The sequence below is a fragment of the Littorina saxatilis genome, linkage group LG2 (assembly GCF_037325665.1).
Source record: "Littorina saxatilis isolate snail1 linkage group LG2, US_GU_Lsax_2.0, whole genome shotgun sequence".
NCBI classification, from domain to species: Eukaryota; Metazoa; Mollusca; class Gastropoda; order Littorinimorpha; family Littorinidae; genus Littorina; species Littorina saxatilis.
The window spans coordinates 47,640,104-47,664,187 of record NC_090246.1 but is presented as its reverse complement, the minus strand read 5'-3'; the positions used below and the strand labels follow the sequence as shown (position 1 = coordinate 47,664,187).

Here is a 24,084-nt window from a genome sequence, read left to right as displayed (position 1 = left end):
TCACTCAAAGACATCGCATGGCGCACCAGCAGCGGGCCCAGGATCACATCACCTGGAACTGGAGACAATGGCGACAAATTCTGTTCACCGATGAGAGCCGTTACTGTATCAGTCATGTTGATGGGCGTGTCAGAGTGTGGCGAAGAAGAGGTGAACGCTATGCTGATGACTGCGTCATGGAACACAATGCCCAGGGTGGACCAAACGTCATGGTCTGGGGTGGAATCGGCCTCAACCAATCCCTGGGACCTGTGTTTTTCAACAATCTTGGTCCTAGTCGGGGAAACGGCATCACAGCACAGCGTTATATTGACCAGATCCTACAGCCTCATGTTGTGCCCTTTTTCCAGGCCCACAGAAACTGCGTTCTGCAGCAAGATAACGCTCGCCCGCACACAGCCATGGTCACCCAGGCCTTCCTGCAGCACAATAACATCGACATCATGGCCTGGCCCGCCCTCAGCCCAGATCTGAATCCCATTGAACATTTCTGTGACCAACTTCAAAGAGAGCTCAGCCAGTTACGCCCTTATCCATGCCTGATGCAACATCCCGAGAGACGCCATCAACCGACTCATCCACTCCATGAGGCGCCGCTGCCAGGCCGTCATCAACGTCCATGGGGGTCACACACCGTACTGACCATATGTCGAGGCTTCCTTTGCCCGTGGCATCGAAAGACTATGCCATAGCTAAGAACAGTGTTTGAAGAACATTCCACCGTGATTTTGATTTGTTTCGATGTAACGTTTAGGCCTAAAAAAAAAATAGGTGTGGTTACGGTAACCCGACCTACCCTATTTTTAGGGGCCGACCCTATAACTTTTTATTTAAACCGAGTGAAGAAAACGCAATGAAAGCAAAAGCGCTCGAGTCGCACACTTATTTCCCTGTCAAGTAGGTTTAATTTGTACACATTAGAAAAAAAAGTTTAAAAAAAAGTGATTGCCTACCTTCCTACCCTATTTTTTTTTGGCTATGTTACCTTAACCACACCTATTTTTTGTTTGGCCTTATGAGAAATGACATTTTCAATTTGTGATTAAACGTTTTTCTGGCGAAAATTCGCGTTTCTTTTGTTGCTCGGTATATGTGAGAGTGAAAGCCTTTAAGACTTTTCGAGCACAAAACATATAGAAGGAAAGAAAAAAATACTCCATTATTTTGTACTATTACAACCGAAATAACTTCCGCAATTTCAATGTCCTGTTGAAGGTATTCATCGGTGGAGAAGTATATGCCTTGGTCACACCTGGAGGAGATGCTACCAAAAAATTACAAGGTAAGGAGAGATTGTGATCTGACAGTGTATTCAGTTGGGTGACTCAAATTATTCTAGCTGTGTATTATTATTATATGAAAAAGGGTTATTACATGTTTGTTAATGGCCAGGGCCAAAAAAGCATATTTGCATCATCTGAAAAATTAACAGAAGTTCAAAGTTCAAAATGTTCCTAATTGCACCTGTATGCATATCTGTTTGTTCGGTTACTATGTCTCTGTCCTAATTAATCGTTGTTTTGTTCCAGAGAGAAATAAAAGAAAACCCAAAACCTCTGCAAGAGTCGGGCAAATCATGGTTTGTTGATGTGTTTTTGTCTCCGAGCCTTAAAACAAGTTTGATTTGTGAATGCGTCCGTATGCACCTGGGCTTTCTGAGCTTTAGTTAATATTTACGTTTACACGAATGAAGGTTACCATCGAGAAATCTTGAATTTCAGAATTTAAAAAAAAATTCCTGATTGATGTCCTGATTTTCAAAACATGCGCAAGGTTAAACAAAATCCTATTGAAACACTAGAGAAAAGTCTTGCAGTGGTTTTGAATCTTTTGAAACTTAAAACTCTGACACACTCTTGAACGATTTTGGGTGCTAAAACTTTGACAATTTGATACACTTCCAGGATTTGGTGGCCTCCACACATAGTGATGATTGGTATATGATTCAAAATGAGACCAAATCATCTTTGACTTTTGTTTGAAAAAAGACTGGTGCTAACCAGGACTATTAGACGAGTAATAAACATGGCTCTAAGGCCGATTTTAAGGCACGGGGGTACTCCCGAGCAAATTTGGTTTCATTTGACAGACAAATGCATATAGTCTCTGAAACAACTTTTCTTGGTACCCAAAAGTGGCAGCAGCTATACGCAATTTTCAGGCAAAGTGGCCCAGTTTTTAAAAAAAATGCACTTCAGAAAAAAACACTTTGTTGCAAAAATCGGTAATATCAGCTTAACAGCAGGCAGCAGAGTAACTATTTTTGAGTGAACTATCAAGTAATTGGAAGGTGTTAAACAGCAAGTAAAAAGATTGTTTGCGTGCAACACATAGCGGCACCAGGAGGCCTTGCATTTCAGAAATTGGGTTACGTCACGTCATTTTCACTTTTCTGGATAATGTAAAATCTCATAAAAGACGTTTTGTAAGCCACAATCTAATGAAATACATATCAGAGGGAAGTGCATTCATTGGGCTTTTAGTTGCAAGTACCTCTGATGAGATAGCTTATAAACACTAAATGTGAGAGTTCATTTCCGAAGCACACCCCTAATTTTGTAAGTCAAAGTTATGTCATGAAAGGCTTTTGAGAGGCACTAGGACGTGACAGGTACGGGTGGATTGTAAAGGACTTAACATGCACGTTAATACATAGAAAAATGCCTGCTCTAAGCGTAGGTGCAAAATATATAAAGATACCTGTGAAGAAATGTATGCGCGAGACGATAACTGTGTGCTGAGTCTCATTTAGTGAAACAACGCCTTTAATTGCTTTTCCTTAAATTTTTAGGCAGTGCTGGTTTTCATAAGAGTCGCATTTGATCCTCCAAAATGCCCGTCAATATAAAGTAAGAAGATAGAATGTAACTGTGATTGACAATGTGCGCCATATTTATTGAACATTCACCGAAAAAATCGGGTGCATACCGTTTTTGGCGGTTTTACGTTTCACTGAAGGAAAAACGGAATTTAGTGTGTTATACAAAACTCTCTGGGTAACACGATTTACATAGAATAAAAAAAGTGCAATTTATGCCATATAGTTACTGAATGTAGGTTAAGCTTGCGGAATATTGTTTGAATATTGCACCTGCAATGATGACGTCACACGTGACGTCGAAGCTACAGGTAAGCGAGGTGTAAAGTTTAGAATGAGCACTTTATACTAGTCGGCTCTCAGCCCGATTTTAATGTACAGTCGGTACTCCAGAGCAAATTTGGTATCATTTGAAAGATAAATGCCTATAGAATCTCACCCAACCTTTCTAGGAACCCAAAAGTGGCAGCAGCTTTTCGCACTCTTGAGGCAAAGTAGCTCTATTGTGAAAAGTATACTGCCGAAAAAAGCACTTTGGTGCGAAAAATTGCCATATCAGCTTAACCGCACGCATCAGAGTTAGTATATTAGAGTGAATTATTAGATTACTGGAAGGTGTAACACGGCAAGTAAAAAGCTTGTTTGACTGTAGCACATAAGAGTGTCATCAGGCCTTGCATTTCGGAAGTTGTGTTACGTCATGCCGTTTTTACTTTTCTGGATAAAAAATGCTCGCGCTGGACCCGAGTACTCTTCAGACTGGCTCGCTCCCCCAGTATGAAAGTTTTTGTCTTGTGCACGTTTAAGACCAAGTGATTGCTCTGTGTGAATTACAGGCATTCCCTTTGCTATATAAGTACATTGTATGCGAGCCGAGGATGTGCGTGGTGACTGGCCTTTCTCTTTTATTTGATCACAGTGAAAAATATACTGCCGACCCTCTTCATAACTGGTGAACTGGTGTCCCACGAAGTTCTTTTACTGTCCTGGCTCGCGGATTCTTGCATTTATCACGCCCCAGGTAGTTTTACCAAATTCTTTCATGTGAAACGTATGTAAACAAAGGAAACCATAAGAAAAAAATACAAATTAATATGAAAAGAATCAAAACACAAAATCGCGACCTCTAAACCACCGCAGTCGCGACCGAGCAACCAACGCTTGGTAGAAAATGGTGTACACAAAAAATCAACTTATTCAAACACACAACGCGCAAAGCCTGGCAAATCGTATCGCACGAGACGCATGCTTTTTATGACGCTATATTTCTATCACTGTGTGACGCGTTCGGCTGTTCTATCAGCTCAATGGCTGCGTGTTGCCCCGCCGGTGTGAATTCCTCCCACCGCCAAGTCGTTTTTGTGGTTTATTTCGCATTTAGGTCCCAGGTAACATTATGAAGTTTTAATACGATCAATCGGACCTATTATCAAGTTAGTGTATCACCTTTTGAACGAACTGCGCCCAGTAGTTTCCCAGCAATAAGCTGTTAAGTCGAGACAGACACACACACAATTAAAGTCTGCTGAGCCCAAGTACTAGCGTACTCGGGGATAATGTCAATTCTCCCTGAGGACATTTCATTAGACAGAATCTGATTAAATACCAGTCAGAGGAAAATGTAATCATCTGGCTTCTTGTAGGAAGTAACTTTTTGGAGATACCTCTTAAACACAAAATTAGAGAGTTCATTACAGAAGTACACCCCCGAATTTTGAAAGTCAACATTCTGCCCGGAAAGTCTTTTGCTCTCATTATGACGTGTTGGAATACAATTTGATGGACTTGATATGTATGCTATAACATAGACAAATGCCTGGTCGATTAGTACGGTTCAATATTTAAAAAGATACACGTAAAAGCATTATTGTGAGAGACAGTTTTGTTTGTTATTAGCTTTTCTTACACAAATTACGCCTTTAATTGTGCATCCTTACATTTTCAGCTTGTGCTGAATTTTATCTAAATTGCATTTTATCTTCCAAATAGCTCCTTAATTCAAAGTAGATGATCAAATGTATCCGCGATGGGCATATGTGTGTCATATTTCCTACATTTTCACCAAGAAAATCAGTTGTGAACTGTTTTTTTGTCAGTTTACTTTTCACTGAAGAAAACATGCTTTTCGTGTGTAAAACAAAACACTCTAGTGAATTTCTTGTGAACGGAACAAAGCAGTACAATTTTATTTATGTAGTTACTGAATGTAGATTGAGCTTGCATGATGTTATTTGAACATCGCAACAACAGCGATGACGTCACAAGTGACGACCCCCCCGCGGGTTAGGGGGAAGAATTTACCCGATGCTCCCCAGCATGTCGTAAGAGGCGACTAACGAACGGATTCTGTTTCTCCTTTTACCCTTGTTAAGTGTTTCTTGTATAGAATATAGTCAATGTTTGTACAGATTTTAGTCAAGCAGTATGTAAGAAATGTTAAGTCCTTTGTACTGGAAACTTGCATTCTCCCAGTAAGGTCATATATTGTACTACGTTGCAACCCCCTGGAGCAATTTTTTGATTAGTGCTTTTGTGAACAAGAAACAATTAACAAGTGGCTCTATCCCATCTCCCCCCTTTCCCCGTCGCGATATAACCTTGAACGGTTGAAAACGACGTCAAAACACCAAATAAAGAAAGAAAGGCATAAGTGACGTCAAGGTTACAGGTACGCAACGTGTGGAGTCTAGAATGAGCAGTCTGTGTAAAATGTTCGGAAAGATAGACTGCGTACAATACGCAGAGCAATCGGTACTCCCTCGAAAAAGTTGTGCCATGTGAAAGACATATGATTATACTTTCTAAATTGTTTAGACATGGACCACAGCGGTAACAGCGTCAATTCACAATTCGAAGGCAGAACATCCCAACTACACTGAGCACAAAAAGGATTGGATATTTCTTCAGTGCTATAGACCTCATGATAAACAGCTGCATTTCGGTCGGAAACATATGTGTATATTAATATTCTCCATCTCAAGACACGATAGGTAAATCCCAGTCGTCCCGCTGGTGATATATTTCTTGGAATATGACGTCATGTCTTCATTCTTCTGTCTTTGCAACGCTTTTCCTTTTTTCGCTTTTTGTTTTACAGCGAAGACTTTTATAAAAAATAAAAAAAACATGCATAATTTGTGTGCAACAGCTACTAAGCTAGCTGTCCATAGTCTGTGACGGTTGTATATACGTCCTGTCGGAAGACGGGCGACGAAATCATCAAAAAGTGTCCTTTGAAAAAGATTGCGCGAAAAGCACCAATCATAGTATTTTGTGACTCTTTTGAAACGGACACAACTTTTGATCCCGAGAAAGAATGCTTTTGAAACTTAAGACACGTATAAGGATACAACCACTTCCTAAGCATGCACAATTTCAATGATGTTGCATTTGTCTCAGTGACGTTACCAACGTTCAAAAAATGTTAACGGAAAACCGTTACAACGTCTATTTTCAGGTTCTGTTTCTGTCCATATATGACACGCATAGAGAAGAGAGTATTTGTCAGCGTCCTGTGTAATTTGCAGAAACGGCTGCGTGTCGTTTTAGATTTATTGCATATCAACTGCAGCCACCCAGGACAAACATTCTCAAAAACCAGGATTTCCTGTCGTTATCAACCTTGTGGGCGCTCTCTTTTACACGTTAGATCAGCCTGACTGCGCGGCAGTTTTAAACAAAATAGGTAAGCCCTGTTAGGTAAGACTCCAACGAAACTCACTGGTGAAAAACATATGAAATATTGTTTAGTTTTATTCGCCTTTTTCACGGTTTAAAGAGGATCATGCTGTCAAAACCCCTCATTTTTGTGAGTAGGTATTAACAGGGACCTGTGACGTCATACCCAAATAATGCTCAAATCCTTTAAACCATTTTTTGAGCAGAAGAAAGGCAATTCGTCATATACCCATATATTTCTGGCCTAAACACTGCTGTTTAACATGAGATGTGTAGCACTGAAGAAATATCCTTTCTTTTTTGTGCTCAGTGTCGTTGGGATGTTTTGCCTTCGAATTGTGAATTGACGCTGCCACTGCGGAGTTCCACGACAAAATAATTTAGAAAGTATATTCATATGTCTTCCATGCCATTCAACTTCGCGAGAGTACTGTATTGTAGGCAGTAAGTCTCACCATCTAGAATACCGTGCTTATTCTAAACTTTACACCTCGCTTACCTGTAGCTTCGACGTCACGTGTGACGTCATCATTGCAAGTGTTGTATTCAAACAATATTCCGTAAGCTCAACCTACATTCAGTAAGTATATGGCATAAATTGTACTTCTTTATTCTATGTAAATCATGTTACCCAGAGAGTTTTGTATAACACACTAAATTCCGTTTTCCCTTCAGTGAAACGTAAAACCGCCAAAAACGGTATGCACCCAATTTTTTCAGTGAATGTTCAATAAAAATGGTGCACATTATCAATCACAGTTACATTCTATCTTCTTACTTTATATTGACGGGCATTTTTGAGGTTCAAATGCGACTCTTATGAAAACCAGCATTGCCTGAAAATGTAAGGAAAAGCAATTAAAGGCGTTGTTTCACTAAATGAGACTCAGCACACAGTTATCGTCTCGCGCATACATTTCTTCACAGGTATCTTTATATATTTTGCACCTACGCTTAGAGCAGGCATTTTTCTATGTGTTAACGTGCATGTTAAGTCCATTACACTTCACCCTTACCTGTCCCAGTGCCTCTCAAAAGCCTGTCATGACATAACTTTGACTTACACAATTAGGGGGTGTGCTTCGGAAATGAACTCTCACATTTAGTGTTTATAAGCTATCTCATCAGAGGTACTTGCAACTAAAAGCCCAATGAATGCACTTCCCTCTGATATGTATTTCATTAGATTGTGGCTTACAAAACGTCTTTTATGAGATTTTACATTATCCAGAAAAGTGAAAATGACGTGACGTAACCCAATTTCTGAAATGCAAGGCCTCCTGGTGCCGCTATGTGTTGCACGCAAACAATCTTTTTACTTGCTGTTTAACACCTTCCAATTACTTGACAGTTCACTCAAAAATAATTACTCTGCTGCCTGCGGTTAAGCTGATATTACCGATTTTTGCAACAAAGTGTTTTTTTCTGAAGTGCATTTTTTTAGAAACTGGGCCACTTTGCCTGAAAATTGCGTATAGCTGCTGCCACTTTTGGGTACCAAGAACAGTTGTTTCAGAGATAATATGCATTTGTCTGTCAAATGAAACCGAATTTGCTCGGGAGTACCTCCCGTGCCTTAAACTCCTTAACTAAGCGTCTTTTTCCAATTTGGTTCCTCGTCTATATGTTTGTAATGTAAAATAAGAGATAGCATAGACAGACTTTAAACAGCTTATTTGATCAGCACTTCTCAAGAAGAAGCTGATGTGCCTAGTTTTACAACTTTGATCCTCGTCAATTATGAAGGCCACAGTAGGACATTGTTGTCTTCTTTGATGTCTTTGAAGAAGGGGCTTTGAATGTGGCTAGTGTATTGCGTCTGATGACTCTCACGAGTTATTCAAGTTAAGTCTAATTGACTTCCATCGTCGGCCAAGGTCAAACCAGTGCCATGTAGTGGCTATAATTGTAAAAACTGGACATTTCCAAAAACTGATTTCTTGCAAGTTATTGCATCTTTGTCCTTCAAACATGGCACAGTGCACAATCATAGATTTTCGCGATATTCGTCTGTTCAGAAAGTTGGATTAGTCTATATAGCTATTCTGATGGACACGTGGGGGAATTCGGGGGCTGTGATTGGATGGTCTCTTCCGATCATCAAAGCATAATGCTACGAAAGTCGGCCATTTTTGCCAATATCCAAAAGCATATTTGCAATAACAAAGACGCATGGTTCCGGTTTACCCATCTGTACCACACGATGTTTCAATCGACAACAGCTAGCATACACTGACAACTTGAAATTCTTCTCGGGAATGTTTTTCAGCTTTACAAATGTCGATAGCATACCCTTTTCTGCTAACTTCCCGATGAAACAGGACCAAACCAATTATTTTCTGTCCCTAAACACCACAAAATGCCCAAAGTCGAAAGATGTAGTACAAACAGGGGAGTAAAACGGAACAGCCGTTTTTGTGTGCCTGTGTGAGCTCACAGTTGCCGACTGACACAAACTTTCGCATTCGGCTTTTCTTATCTCGTAACTCCACACTAAATACCCCACTTCCCCTCTGAAGTATTGATGTACAACCCATGGCACTAACATTCATGTAGTCGTTTATAACTGAGGTTGACAAAATCGCTTCATGACGAGACAAGTATAAATGCCATTTACCCAAACTGAAAACTTCGCCGCCGTCTGCTCGCGTTGTACGGATTAGCTGTTCTCTTCTCCTCCCCTTGTTGCATCCTAGTTCTTCAGTTGTTTCTAGTTTTTTGTTGATGTTGTGATTTGGTCTTCTTCATAAGTAGTCTTGTTCAAAATTTAAAAAACTCAAACTTCTTTTTGTTGTATACGAATGAACTAATAAAAAGCTGTTTAACAGCTGTGTTGTCAAATCGAGTTTTTTTCCAAAGTCAGTGTGGCGCCTGCGCAAAACTAATGCGCATAAGAAACGGCGTCTGCTATGAAAACCTGAGATCAACGCATCGACGCAAAAACTGTCAGTTTGGAACAACAAATCAAGGTCAGAACAGCTATATAATCGCTATTGTATTTTCAGCGTAGCAATAGGGTCCGATATTTAGACTCGAACAAGTATAATGCGACTCGTCTTCGACTCGTCGGCATTATACTTGTCTCGTCTAAATATCGGGCCCTATTGCTACGCTGAAAACACAAGCTGTTAATCAAATTTCAAGATCACTGCCGTGACAAAATATGCCTGACAAAAGAAAAATATCATGTATACCCCCCCCCCCTCCCCTTGTACCGCGTCCTGCCCCAAAGAAGTAGAGCCAATCGAGCATTTGCTGTCCCTGTTTTAGGTTAAATAATAAAGGCCGTACTTGTCTCTGCAGACTTCCTAGATCTTTATAATACAGTTCTGTCTTTTTGCAGTAGTTTATGTCGGAAGATGCGATGCACGGAATGATACTAGCTCTAGTAAACCTTTGTTTGTGTTCCAGGGTTGATCCGCAATGTGTTCCCGCTCGGCATTCCGTGGGGAAAGAGCGACCCACTTCGAGTATTGAGAACACACTCCACTCCACCACAGAATTCGAGGAGTGGCATCTGGTGTGGAATGCCCCTAGCGGGCTCCGAGCTTCCATGTCTGTTCCCGTGCGCTTTCCACGCCGTATCAACAAGTTTGAGGCCATACGCGCGTCCGGTTCGGAAAGCTCGCAGGTGACAATCATAACTAAATCATTATATAGATAATGAAAAGGTATCTGTTCGTCTGTCTGTCACACTTTTGATCGCCCGTATCTGGTGTTTCGCCGCTAATTTGGCAATCAACTGTACAGTCTGGAGTGGCATAGAGGTTAAGGTGAGCACTTGCCTCTCATGTTGGTGTACGGGGCTCGACTCCCACTCGGGGCAAATACAAGTAACATTCCCGATTTTTTCCGAGGGCTCTCTACTACAACCACCTGAAAATGAGTATCTGACCCTTTTCAGGGTAGGGGGACGTGAGAGAACAAGGGGAGAGGGGTTACAGCAGCATGCACGAGAGGGTCACGAGAGGGTCAAAAACTAGTGAGAGTGCAAAACTGTTGTACGAGGGTCAACTGAAAAGTTCCCGGCCATTCTAAAAATGACCGGTTTTTATCTTGACGTCATTCAAAATATTACGTATTTTCCGAAGATGGTTTGTGTTAGTTGAGCACTTATCTAATAGCTGCAAAGAAAAGGATTTGGCAAGGCTGCCTCTTTACACACAACAGTAAAGCGGTGGGCAGCTTTATTCAATCTTGAGGGAAAACATGACTCAACTCTGGTTGATCCTGATCGTATTTCAAGGTCACAGTGAGGTCGAGTTTGGGTCAGAAAGTGGACACTTTCTTTCTTTATTTGGTGTTTAACGTCGTTTAAAGTGGACACATTACCACTTGTTTCAATGTCTTCGAAGCTAGAGCGGCACATAGTTTAGTTCATATTCTCACAACTTTGACTAGGGCGAGTCACACGAGCATTCGCTTTTTACATTTAGTCACGTTTTGACTAAATGTTTTAACATAGAGGGGGAATCGAGACGAGGATCGTGGTGTGTGTGTGTGTGTGTGTGTGTGTGTGTGTGTGTGTGTATGTGTGTATGTGTGTGTGTGTGTGTGTGTGTGTGTGTGTGTGTAGAGCGATTCAGAGTGAACTACTGGACCGATCTTCCTGAAAATTTACACGAGAGTTCCTGGAAGTAATATCCCCAGACGTTTTTTTCATTTGTTTGATAAATGTATGATGACGTCATATCCGGCGTTTTGTAAAAGTTGAGGCGGCACTGTCACACCCTCATTTTTCAATGAAATTGATTGAAATTTCGGCCAAGTAATCTTCGACGAAGGCCGGACTTTGGTAATGCATTTCAGCGTGAAGGCTTAGAAATTAATGAATGAATTTGATCATTAAAAATCAGAAAATTGCAATTAACATTATTGTTTTTATAAAACGATCCAACAACAATGTCATCTTAATTTTCATCATTTTCTGATTAACAAAACCATATAAATGTTATATTTGGATTAAAAACAAGCTCTAAAAATTAAATATATGAAAACTATGATACAAATAAAATTTCCGAAATTGATTTAAAAACAACTTTATCTTATTCCTTGCCGGTTCTTGAATCCAAAAACAAATAGATATGATATGTTTCGATTAAAAACAAGCTCAGAAAGTTAAAAAGAATAGAGATACAGAAAAGCGTGCTCTCCTGCTTAGCGCAACCACTACAGCGCTATTCTGAATTGTAAATGTTACTGCCATTGCCACGAGCGGTGGACTGACGATGCTACGAGTATACGGTCTTGGTGACAAAGTGCAGGGCGTTCAGTTTCATTCTGTGAGTTCGACAGCTTGACTAAATGTTTATTTTCGCCTTACGCGACTTGTTCTTGTTTGGTAAGAATACTAACGTCTGCATTGTTTGATCTTATCAGGTGAGAGTGTACCAGGGAAAGAAAAGCCTGAGAACCATTCACTGTGTCCGAATAGATCTGTATCACTGTTGTCTGCTACCTTACAGCATTTACCACAGTCCCAATGTGATGTGATCTGACAGGTGAAGCTGAACAAGCGTGACCAGCGAAAGGAGAGGTTGATCATCCGCCCGCCCGAGTCCGCGTATTTCAAGAACGACGCTGCGTCGGTCAGCCATCACAAATGGAACAACGAGAACTGGCGGAGCTCATCAACATGGATGGGCAAGCGCTCTTCCAGCTACTGCCCCGACGCCAGCGGCGCAAAAGGGCAGTTGAACCCTGGCCGTTCGGAAAGAGCGAAGCCTTCCGCCCTGCTCATTTTGTCAGAAGAGGCAGAGTCGAGGGGTGCCAGTTTGCACAGGAGTGTGTCAAACCTTGATGGCTTGGACAAGCTGAGAGATTCACAAGCCCATGTATGGGCCTCGTCCGGCCTTACCATCGAGCTCGCGCTGAAGCCCATCGTCCCAAAACGGAAGACGAGGGCCCAGCAGCCGAGCATGTCTCTCAAGATTGACGAGAATCGGCAGAAAATAGAAGACCTGATAGAATCAAGAGACTCCTTTACCTTCATCGTTGAGCCTGAAGTTATTCCATCTCCTGCCGGGACCATTACGGACATCTTGAAGATGGCAAGGAAGGATGCCATAAAGTACGGGTTGGTACCTCTTCGACCCAGGAGCCCGACGAGAGTGATGCGCAGGCCACCCGCAGCTATTGTCTCCTGTGTCGAAGACGTCGGGAAGGAGACTGACGGTTCTTCTTCCAGCACCTGTGTAGGTGACGAATATACAAGCTAGCTGGCCTCCGTGTCAAAAAATCTTGATTTAATAACTAAAAGGTCAAAATGGCAGGCAGGTATATAACACGCCAATCGGAAGTCTATTGAAGAAACAGTTGATGGAGAGCCGTAAATTCTGGTTAGTATCTGTAACAAACAGACAAAACACCCAAAATATAAACATACAACAACAACAAAACCAAACAAACCCAAAACAAACAAGCCCCATAGCAAACAAACTCAGAATCAACAAACCCAAAACAACCAACACACGTACACAAGCAGTAAACTATCCGCATGTCACCTCTTTCATTCATTCTTTTCTCAGGTTAACCTGGAGGGTAGTGGGGCGACTTCCACAGATGATTACCGGGACATACCTCCAGAGTATAACATTTTATTAAGTCGACACGATTCTCCTCGCAGGACTCTTCTCTCCTCACAACTCGATTTCAAAGCCCCGAAAGATGTCACAGTGGTCGATGCTCCATCGGACGAAGGTCATGATTTATACAGATTTTGTTTGGACTGTGTTCGTGGGGGGGGGGGGGGGGGGGCTTTGGGATTGGTAATGGTGGTGGTGTGTGTGTGTGAGGGGGAGGGATGTGGTATAATAGTGTTTGTGTGCGTGTGTGTAAAGGGGTGGCGTTTGTGGATGGGTGGGTGGTGATGTCTAGGTGGGCGTTTTAGGGGAGGGGATGTCAGGGGGTTAGTGTGTGTGCGCGCGCGCGTGTGTGTGTGTGTGCATGTGTAAGAGAGAGTGAAAGAGAGATTTGTGGTGGTGGTGGTTGTGTGTGTGTGTGTGTGTGTGTGTGTGTGTGTGTGTGTGTGTGTGTGTTCAGAACGGGCAAGCAAAGGGCATATCAACTGTGGGACGTTAATCGAATCAAATGAACAAGGGGTTTAACCGTATTTCTTTGAGAGAGAGAGAGAGAGAGAGAGAGAGAGAGAGAGAGAGAGAGAGAGAGAGAGAGAGAGAGAGAGAGATTGAACAGCTGAAACGCTCATCATGTACCTTTGGTACCATGACTGGTCTAGTCCAGTACTTAACAAAACGTTGTGTTATGAGCACATTTGATCAGCTTCGAGAGTTTTAATAGCTCTGACGCCATTTTATGATTTCCACAGCTGCCAAGACAGCTCGTGTGCCAGTGCGACAAAACAAAAGCCTGACCAACTCCCAAACGCGAAAAAAGTTTCGTGCGTACTGGTACGATGCTTGAAATTCCACTTACATACCTTACGCGGACAGACATCCAGAACGGCGGAATAGATGCAGACTGACAAATAAATGGACAGGCGGATAGAGAGACGAAAAAAACCCACACACACACACACACACACACACACACACACACACACACACACACCAGACAGAAACGCACACACAGAAACCCATAACAGAAACGCACACACATACACTCATACCCACACAGACACACCCACACACACACACACGCACACACACACATGCGCGCGTTAGCACGCACGCACACACACACACGCACGCACGCATGCATGGCCACACTAAGACACATGCACGCGCACACACACACACACTTACGAAACACACTGTACGCACGCACACACACACACACACGCACACACAACAAACACGTACGCTTACGAAACAAATACACTTGGTAATAATAGATGACACAAGTTCTGACTTAAAACTATGATTTAGAACAATATTGTTTTTTAACATTGCTTTTTGGATTACCTGAACAATTAGTGAGTCACATTAATAAGCAGTGTTTGTTTGCACCTGCCGGCCGTGAACACAAACGTCAACGTTGATGTTTTCTCGGATTTTTTTTAGAAGCAAGAGCTTTGAGCCTTTACACATTTCTACTTTTTGATAATATTCACACATGAAACAAGTTTGGCTGACCTTGTCAAGCTCGAAGGTCACAGCTGAGTAACGGACGGGTCAAATTCTGGAAATCAAAACAAAAATTGTATTTGGAGCTCGAGATTTGAAACTTTACACACTTCTATGATATGATGATACTAGCCAACGTGAGGGAATCTATAGCTGAAATAATTCGGAAATTGACATGGCCACGAAATGTATACTTTAAACATTGTTCCAATCACTACAGAATGTAGCCAGAGGGTTGATTTTTGTGTTCAACTGAACAGATGCTCTTTCCCATGGAACAGTTTTTAAGCTACAGGTTTGAAACTTTAAACAACACGCGTTTGATAATCTCCAGACAAGACAATGATCTGGTTGACCTTCGTCACATTTAAAGGTCACAATGTTCGGGTTAACATTGGGAACATTATTAATTTCTTGAACGTTTTTGAAGCCAGAGTTTTGAAGTTTTTCACACTTCTAGGTTTTGATGATCTCTAGACATGATCCAAGTCTGATTTATCATAGTCAAATTTCAAGGTGAGAGCGGGGTCAAGTGCAAGCCAAAAATGGATATGGTTTTCAACGTTTTTGAAACTTTAGAAACCCCCATGGTTTGATGGCCTCAAAGCATAAACCGAGCCAATTTCATACTTACATTGGGGTCAAGCTTGAATAAAACACATCAAATATTGTAATTTTCTTGAACGTTTTTAAAGCTGTATTGTTGTTTTGGTTTGGTGACTACTGGACATGATTCAAGTCTGGTTGATGCTGGTCACATTTTATAGGTCATAGTGGGCTTGAGTGCTGGTCAAGAAGGAAGGTTTTCGTCAATGTCTATGGAACTTTGTTCCTGTATCATATCACTTATAACGAGGGTGAGTCGATGGGCATTTGCTTTTATCGTCATTTGAGGCACGAACATGAAGTGTTTTTTAAATATACATTGTAATGCTAATGCTTCACCGTGGTATTTTACAGCCATCAAGTTGGATGTGGGCGAATAGGGCGACTATTGCCACGTCAACCTTCACCTCCCTCACCTTGTTGTGAGTATGACACTGACACAAAGCGTTGTCACACACCCCGTTTGGGTTCAAAAGATACTATGGGAGAATGAGGAGTGCCTGGTCTCGCCACAATTATTCGGAAGTTATGGCCATAATGGGGAGTTTCATAATCGTACCGTGGTGCTTAGCAGCTTGGGCCAGCCTCAAGCATACGAGACGGGTTTCGTCTTCTGGCTGGAGTAGGTTATCTGTTCACCCAGTCCACGTTAGTATAAAATCAACTTGGCGTAGCCCAACCAAGCTCGAGTGTCAGCGCCTACTGAATAAATTTAGAGTGTCGTAAAGCCGCAACAGCTAGTATCACTATTGTTCTGTCTTTTTAATGAAGAGAAGCTGGAACTGAATCAATGTCATTCTCTGTTCCTGATGTCGTCAAACTTAAACTGTATCGTTGTTGTTTTCTGATGTTGATGTCGTAAAGCTGGAACTGTGTCATTATTTTCCAAACTGATGCCGTGAAGCTCCTAGGAACTGCATACGTATTCTCTCGTTCTTATGTCGTAAAACTGGAACTGTATCGTTGTTTTTCTCTCTTTGTGTTGTCGTTAAGCTGGGACTGTGTCATTATTTTTCTCTCTTTGTGTTGTCGTTAAGCTGGGACTGTGTCATTATTGTTCTGTCTTTCTGTTGTCGTTAAGCTGGGACTGTGTCATTATTGTTCGCTCTTTCTGTTGTCGTTAAGCTGGGACTGTGTCATTATTGTTCTCTCTTTCTGTTGTCGTTAAGCTGGGACTGTGTCATTATTGTTTGCTCTTTCTGTTGTCGTTAAGCTGGGACTGTGTCATTATTGTTCTCTCTTTCTGTTGTCGTTAAGCTGGGACTGTGTCATTATTGTTCTTTCTTTCTGTTGTCGTTAAGCTGGGACTGTGTCATATTATTGTTCTCTCTTTCTGTTGCTAAGCTGGGACTGTGTCATTATTGTTCTCTCTTTGTGTTGTCGTTAAGCTGGGACTGTGTCATTATTGTTCTCTCTTTCTGTTGTCGTTAAGCTGGGACTGTGTCATTATTGTTCTCTCTTTCTGTTGTCGTTAAGCTGGGACTGTGTCATTATTGTTCTCTCTTTGTGTTGTCGTTAAGCTGGGACTGTGTCATTATTGTTCTCTCTTTGTGTTGTCGTTAAGTCGTCGCGATATAACCTTCGTGGTTGAAAACGATGTTAAACACCAAATAAAGTAAGTAAAGAAAGAAAGTTGTCGTTAAGCTGGGACTGTGTCATTATTGTTTGCTCTTTCTGTTGTCGTTAAGCTGGGACTGTGTCATTATTGTTCTCTCTTTCTGTTGTCGTTAAGCTGGGACTGTGTCATTATTGTTCTGTCTTTCTGTTGTCGTTAAGCTGGGACTGTGTCATTATTGTTCTCTCTTTCTGTTGTCGTTAAGCTGGGACTGTGTCATTATTGTTTGCTCTTTCTGTTGTCGTTAAGCTGGGACTGTGTCATTATTGTTTGCTCTTTCTGTTGCTAAGCTGGGACTGTGTCATTATTGTTCTCTCTTTGTGTTGTCGTTAAGCTGGGACTGTGTCATTATTGTTCTCTCTTTGTGTTGTCGTTAAGCTGGGACTGTGTCATTATTGTTCGCTCTTTCTGTTGTCGTTAAGCTGGGACTGTGTCATTATTGTTCTCTCTTTCTGTTGTCGTTAAGCTGGGACTGTGTCATTATTGTTCTCTCTTTGTGTTGTCGTTAAGCTGGGACTGTGTCATTATTGTTCGCTCTTTCTGATGTCGTTTAGTTGGGACTGTGTCATTATTGTTCTCTCTTTGTGTTGTCGTTAAGCTGGGACTGTGTCATTATTGTTCGCTCTTTCTGATGTCGTTAAGTTGGGACTGTGTCATTATTGTTCTCTCTTTGTGTTGTCGTTAAGCTGGGACTGTGTCATTATTGTTCTCTTTTTCTGATGTCGTTCATTGTTGTTTTCTGTTTCTGATGTCGTAAAGCACGAACCCTGTCATTGTTGTTCTCCCTTTTTGATTATGCAAAGCTTGAACTTTATCAGTCTTGTTGTCCCTTTTTGATGTTGTAAAGCTAGAACTGTTGGCTACCATTGTTGTTCGCTCTTTCTGTTGTCGTTAAGCTGGGACTGTGTCATTATTGTTCTCTCTTTCTGTTGTCGTTAAGCTGGGACTGTGTCATTATTGTTCTCTCTTTCTGATGTCGTTAAGCTGGGACTGTGTCAATATTGTTCTCTCTTTCTGATGTCGTGAAGCTAGAACTGTACACTTGTTGTTCTTTCTTTGTGATGTTGTAAAGCTGGAACTGTACAGTTGTTGTTCTCTCTTTGTGATGTTGTAAAGCTGGAACTATACAATTGTTGTTCTCTCTTTGTGACGTTGTAAAGCTGGAACTATACAATTGTTGTTCTCTCTTTGTGACGTTGTAAAGCTGGAACTATACAATTATTGTTCTCTCTTGCTGGTGTTGTAAAGCTGGAACTGCACAATTGTTGCTATCTCTTAGTGAGGTTGTAAAGGTGGAACTGCACAGTTGTTGTTCTCTCTTTATGACGTTGTAAAGCTCGAGCTGGACACTTGTTGCTCTCACTTTGTGACGTTGTAAAGCTGGAACTGCACAATTGTTGCTCTCTCTTTGTGACGTTGTAAAGCTGGAACTGTACCATTGTCATTCTCTCTTTATAATGTTTTTAGGCTATATCAGTGTTGTTTTCTATTTCTGATGTCGTAAAGCTGGAACTTTACCAGTGTTGCTCTCTTCTTGTGATGTTGTAAAGCTGGAACTGCATCAATGTTTTTCTCTCCTTGTGATGTCCTAAAGCTTGAATGTTGCCCTGATTGAGCTATCTTTCTTATGTTTCAATGTTATTTCTCTTTCTAATGCGATTCTGTATCACGTATGTTGTCTGGCCTCGCATGTAGCGTCAGAAACCAGCTACGCGGACTCAGAAGAGTTCGACTGGAGCAAGCGATGCATGCAGGCACCTGTCCTTCCAAACTCCGTGTTCAAGAAGACGAAGAAGCACCGACCTCCGCCTCCTCCTTCTTATGAAGAGAAATTCTACGACAGAGTTGTGAGTGAAAGGCTAGCACTATGACAGGCACATTCCTTCCACGATAAACGATGCAGCCCACGATCTCGTTCTTATGAAGAGAAATTCTACGACAGAGTTGTGAGTGAAAGGCTAGCACTATGACAGGCACATTCCTTCCACGATAAACGATGCAGCCCACGATCTCAGATCTGCCCCGGCTTTTACATGGGATAAAACCATACCTCCACTTGGACACATACCAAACACCAACAGCCTGTATGCTAAATTTCTATGCAGAGCAGAAAGTTTTGATTTATTAGTTTATTAATGGACACAAATGACAATTGTTTAAAATATTACAATTAAAAAGTACAACTCTGCATGAAAAACAATCGGAATGCTGATTTTTGGTATGTGTCCAAGTTGAGGGTTGTTCTTATGCTATGTAAAACCCTGGTCAGATCTGATAAGGTGAGCAGGACTGTTTTTAACGAGAGACTGTGCCTTTCGCGAAATATTCTCTGACTCGTTAGGAAGTTGAGTACTTAGAGTTAAAAAAAACATAATCAGAGAACCTAAGTTCAGTTAAAGGTTTGTTGTATGGATGCATAATATGGAACGGAGTGGTTAAGACTACCTCCATCTTGAAAAAAAGGGCTTCAGAGCAAAACTTCACAAATCAATGTACATTTCCGCTGTTATATTCTGTTCAGCAATTGTGGTATAATTTCTGATTCCTGTCCTGCCGACTTCCATTACTTTCTGTGTGTCTAGATGAGAATGTTCGACAAACTGTACATATTCGAACGGAACCCTCCCATCTTCAAAAAGAAACCCGTAAGTCATTTTGTGATATGCTGCTGAGATCAGTTATAGTGTGTGTGTGTGTGTGTGTGTGTGTGTGTGTGTGTGTGTGTGCGTGCGTGCGTGCGCGTGCGTGCGTGTTTGTGTGCGTGTTTGTGTGGGTGTGTGTGTGTTTTTTGTGTGTACGTGTGTGTGTTGGTTTTGTGTGTGTGAGAGTGTGTGTGTGACAGTGTGTGAGCGTGCGTGTGTGTGTGTTTGTGCGTTTGTGTATGTGTGTGTGTGTTTGGTTGTGTGCGCGCGCGTATATATATATACACGAGTGGTTTTTTATATGGCTTGTATTTCAGTCAAGACCCAGCGGATGAATATCATCGGGAGACACGAGCCTCTGGCGAGTGGCTCTCGATTGATATTCCCGCTGGGTCTTGACTGAAATACAAGCCATATAAAAAACCACGAGTGTTGTAATCTGTATATCCCATTCTACCATCAAACACAAAGTGTAGACTACTAGCGGCACTGTTGCGATCTGTGCAGGGTAAAACTGTTGCCAGCGAGACTTAGCCCTTTTGCAACCTTAAACTAAGTGACCGTCGCTGAAAAAATAAAACGAATGAGTGCATCGATAAGTACGCGGTAACACTACTTTCAGACCATTTAAAAGCTTTAAGTAAAGGTTCATAAGTTGCAAGAAAGTAATGAAGTCGAATAGAAATTAATTTAGTTGAAGCGCACAATTCTTTTGTTTTGCGTTTCAGGTCGGCAGAACGGGCGAAACGGGTTTGGGACCCATTTGGCTTACTCGATTCAGAATCGATTCCACGTTGTTTTTCTCGAACGTGTGTAATTAGGCTTATTGACAGAGAAGCAAATTTTAGGGAACAAATATGTAGGTTTAGATTTAACCATTTGCTCCCTATTTGAAATGTATCTACGTGATAAACTGTTTTGCGAGTGTGTTTGCATGGATGAACTTAAACTGGTATGGGTGTCAGGAAAACGCGACCGACACGTCTGTCACCGCCGATTGATTGCATTTTGAAGGAATATGACTGGATTACGGAAAAATATGTGGACTTACTGCAGAGCCAGGCAAAAGAGTAGACTTGCTCGCAAAACACGTGAAACAGCCGATGTTTGATAGCTGAAGGCGCACACCAAAACACACTACCGAAAGATTCTCAAAAGTCGTCTGCTAACGATGCAAGGGGAGGGTACTCGTGTTTTTGTTTTGGTTCGCTAGCATCTGGTTATCTTGTAAGTTGAATGTTCGTTTTTTTCGACCTGCATTGCTTTCATAATGAAAGAAACTTTTGCTTATTGCATCTCATACATCAGATCAGTTCTGAGATTCATTTTTGCGTGCAACTGATATGGTTTTCTGAGCCGTGCAATACGATTTTAGAACTTCATACAAATGTGTCACATTGTTCGGCGCGAGGTCAAAGGTCGGGAGGAAAGTAGTCCTTTGCCCAAATCGGAATCTGCACTATCATATATTTTTTGGAGTCCATGATGTATTTATTGAGCTATAAAAATACAACATATATACCCATACTGAAGTAACAGAGACAAAGAAGGGAGGTCATGGGATATATATATATATCCCATGAGCTGCTTCTTTGTCTCTGTAATGCTACTATGGGTATATATGTTGTATTTTTCGGCTTCAATAAATACATAATGGGCTCAAAAAAATATATCATAGTACCGATTCCGGTTTGGCCGAGGAACTATACTTCTGCCTACACTTGACACTGCACCGAACATGTTTCAGTGCATTGCTCACATGGCTAAACAAAAGAAAACACAACATTCACAGAGGACAAAACCATGATACGTATCTGTGGTATGCGATACAGTAAACAAAGCGTTTATCTTTACACTTTGGGTGCAGGTCGAGTAAAAAAAGAACAAAAGCGAAGAATCAACTGATAGTGACAGCAAACGAACCTCGCTGTTCATTTGAGGTGAAGCTAGAGTAACCTCCCTTCCTCCGTGTGTTCCAACAAGCAAAGATGCACTGCGTCAGTGTTACGAGTGTACCTTTTTGACTGGCCGGTTCGCTTCGTCATCCAGCACAGGCTGTTTCATCCATTTTTCGAGCATGTCCAACTTTTTTGCTTTACACTGACGTAAGTTCATGGTTATATGAAAGTATCCAAGAGCTCAGTAAACGTGTATTTCATCCTGATGGAGTAAAATCAGTCCAAACGGTATTCAACACGCAGTTTCAAGGAGCAGCCATTACACCGTTTTAGACAGAATTGACGCTACCGGTATGGGTTGATTAACGCAAGCACGATCGAACAAATTAACTAAGAGATATATTTCACGAACATGACTGCTTAAATCTAAAGGAAGTTATTCAGTAAAATGTTAGTTTATTTTCGTAATTCTACACTCCAACACAAAAATTAAACTAGAATTGGGATCCGAGTTAACCAAACCGGTGTTGGCAACCGTAGCCTGGAACTGTGACCTTGGACGGACTCAGAACCTAAATCGAAACTGTCTTTGATTCAATGAAAACTTTCATTGTGTGTGCTTTCTTTACTATCTTGAAACTAAAATGCATTCAAAAGCAAATCGAACAGTGGTTTGAATGTAGATTTAACACACATTTACGGATGCACTTGTTTGCACTTCATTTCTTCGGCGACGTGGCTTTAGCATGGGGTAGTGAAGAGGAACACACCTCGCTGGCTCACCTATTTTACACACCACAGACAACTACAGTGCTTTATTGTGGTCCACGTTGTCTTTGGTGTACGCATGGGATATACAGCTTACAACACTCGTGTTTTTTTTATATGGCTTGTATTTCAGTCAAGACCCAGCGGGAATATCATCGGGATTCACTCGCCAGAGGCTCGTGAATCCCTATGATATTCATCCGCTGGGTCTTGACTGAAATACAAGCCATATAAAAAACCACTCGTGTTGTAACCTATACATATATATATCCCATGACCTCCCTAGCCTTTCTTTGTCTCTGTTACTTCAGTATGGGTATATATGTTGTATTTTTATAGCTCAATAAATACATCATGGACTCCAAAAAATATATGATAGTGCAGATTCCGATTTGGGCAAAGAACTACTTTCCTCCCGACCTTTGACCTCGCGCCGAACAATGTGACACATTTGTATGAAGTTCCAAAATCGTATTGCACGGCTCAGAAAACCATATCAGTTGCACGCAAAAATGAATCTCAGAACTGATCTGATGTATGGGATGCAATAAACAAACGTTTCTTTCATTATGAAAGCAATGCAGATCGAAAAAAAACGAACATTCAACTTACAAGATACCCAGATACTAGCAAACCAAATCAAAAACACGAGTACCCTCCCTTGCATCGTTAGCAGACGACTTTTGAGAGTCTGTCAGTAATGTGTTTGGTGTGCGTCTTCAGTTTCTCTGGCAGTGTCGGTGTGGGAACTGACAGAAGCTAGGGAGCACAGATAATAGAAGCCCTGTCACATAGACTAATCACACAATCAATACACATTTGGCTCATGTTTTAAATGACAGTTTCGAGTTTGTTAGTCAAACTCAAAGCAACAACACTGTCACTGGTGACATGCGTAGCGAGACCGAGAAGCGTCCTTACCTGGCACGGTTTGGCTTCGCTATCAAACATCGGCTGTTTCACGTGTTTTGCGAGCAAGTCTACTCTTTTGCCTGGCTCTGCAGTAAGTCCACATTGGCGATGAAGGTATCCAAGAACTTAACATGTGTGTATTTTTCCGTAATCCAGTCATATTCCTTCAAAATGCAATCAATCGGCGGTGACAGACGTGTCAGCAATTCGCGACTTCAACTCGGTCCCGTTTTCCTCACACCCATACCAGTTTAGGTTCATCCATCCAAACACACTCGCAAAACAGTTTATCACGTAGATACATTTCAAATAGGGAGCAAATGGTTAAATCTAAACCTACATATTTGTTCCCTAAAATTTGCTTCTCTGTCAATAAGCCTAATTGTATAATAACACGTTCGAGAAAAACAACGTGGAATCGATTCTGAATCGAGTAAGCCAAATGGGTCCCAAACCCGTTTCGCCCGTTCTGCCGACCTGAAACGCAAAACAAAAGAATTGTGCGCTTCAACTAAATTAATTTCTATACGACCTCATTACTTTCTTGCAACTTTTGAACCTTTACTTAAAGCTTTTAAATGGTCTGAAAGTAGTGTTACCGCGTACTTATCGATGCACTCATTCGTTTTATTTTTTCAGCGACGGTCACTTAGTTTAAGGTTGCAAAAGGGCTAAGTCTCGCTGGCACCACTGTTTTACAGTCCACAGATCGCAACAGTGCCGCTAGTAGTCTACACTTTGTGTTTGATGGTAGAATGGGATATACAGATTACAACACGAGTGGTTTTTTATATGGCTTGTATTTCAGTCAAGACCCAGCGGGAATATCAATCGAGAGCCACTCGCCAGAGGCTCGTGTCTCCCGATGATATTCATCCGCTGGGTCTTGACTGAAATACAAGCCATATAAAAAACCACTCGTGTTGTAACCTTTACATATATAATTATATGTGTGTGTGTGTGTGTGTGTGTGTGTGTGTGTGTGTGTGTTGGGGTGTGCGTGTGTGTATGTGTGTGTTACCCGAGCGCCGGAATGTTGTACTAAGTCTCTATCTCTTCCTCT

General features: G+C 41.5%; 1 protein-coding gene across 1 annotated transcript in view; it reads left to right on the top strand.

Moving 5' to 3' along the window:
* LOC138953233 (uncharacterized) overlaps window positions 1-24,084 on the top strand; it is a 134,687-nt gene that overhangs the window by 56,396 nt on the left and 54,207 nt on the right. The window contains exons 23-31 of the mRNA XM_070325035.1: window positions 1,216-1,282; window positions 1,530-1,579; window positions 9,908-10,127; window positions 11,998-12,690; window positions 13,024-13,195; window positions 13,824-13,905; window positions 15,541-15,608; window positions 18,497-18,648; window positions 19,384-19,446. Of these exons, the coding sequence (XP_070181136.1) occupies window positions 1,216-1,282; window positions 1,530-1,579; window positions 9,908-10,127; window positions 11,998-12,690; window positions 13,024-13,195; window positions 13,824-13,905; window positions 15,541-15,608; window positions 18,497-18,648; window positions 19,384-19,446 (1,567 nt within the window). The remainder of the gene's footprint in view (window positions 1-1,215; window positions 1,283-1,529; window positions 1,580-9,907; window positions 10,128-11,997; window positions 12,691-13,023; window positions 13,196-13,823; window positions 13,906-15,540; window positions 15,609-18,496; window positions 18,649-19,383; window positions 19,447-24,084) is intronic.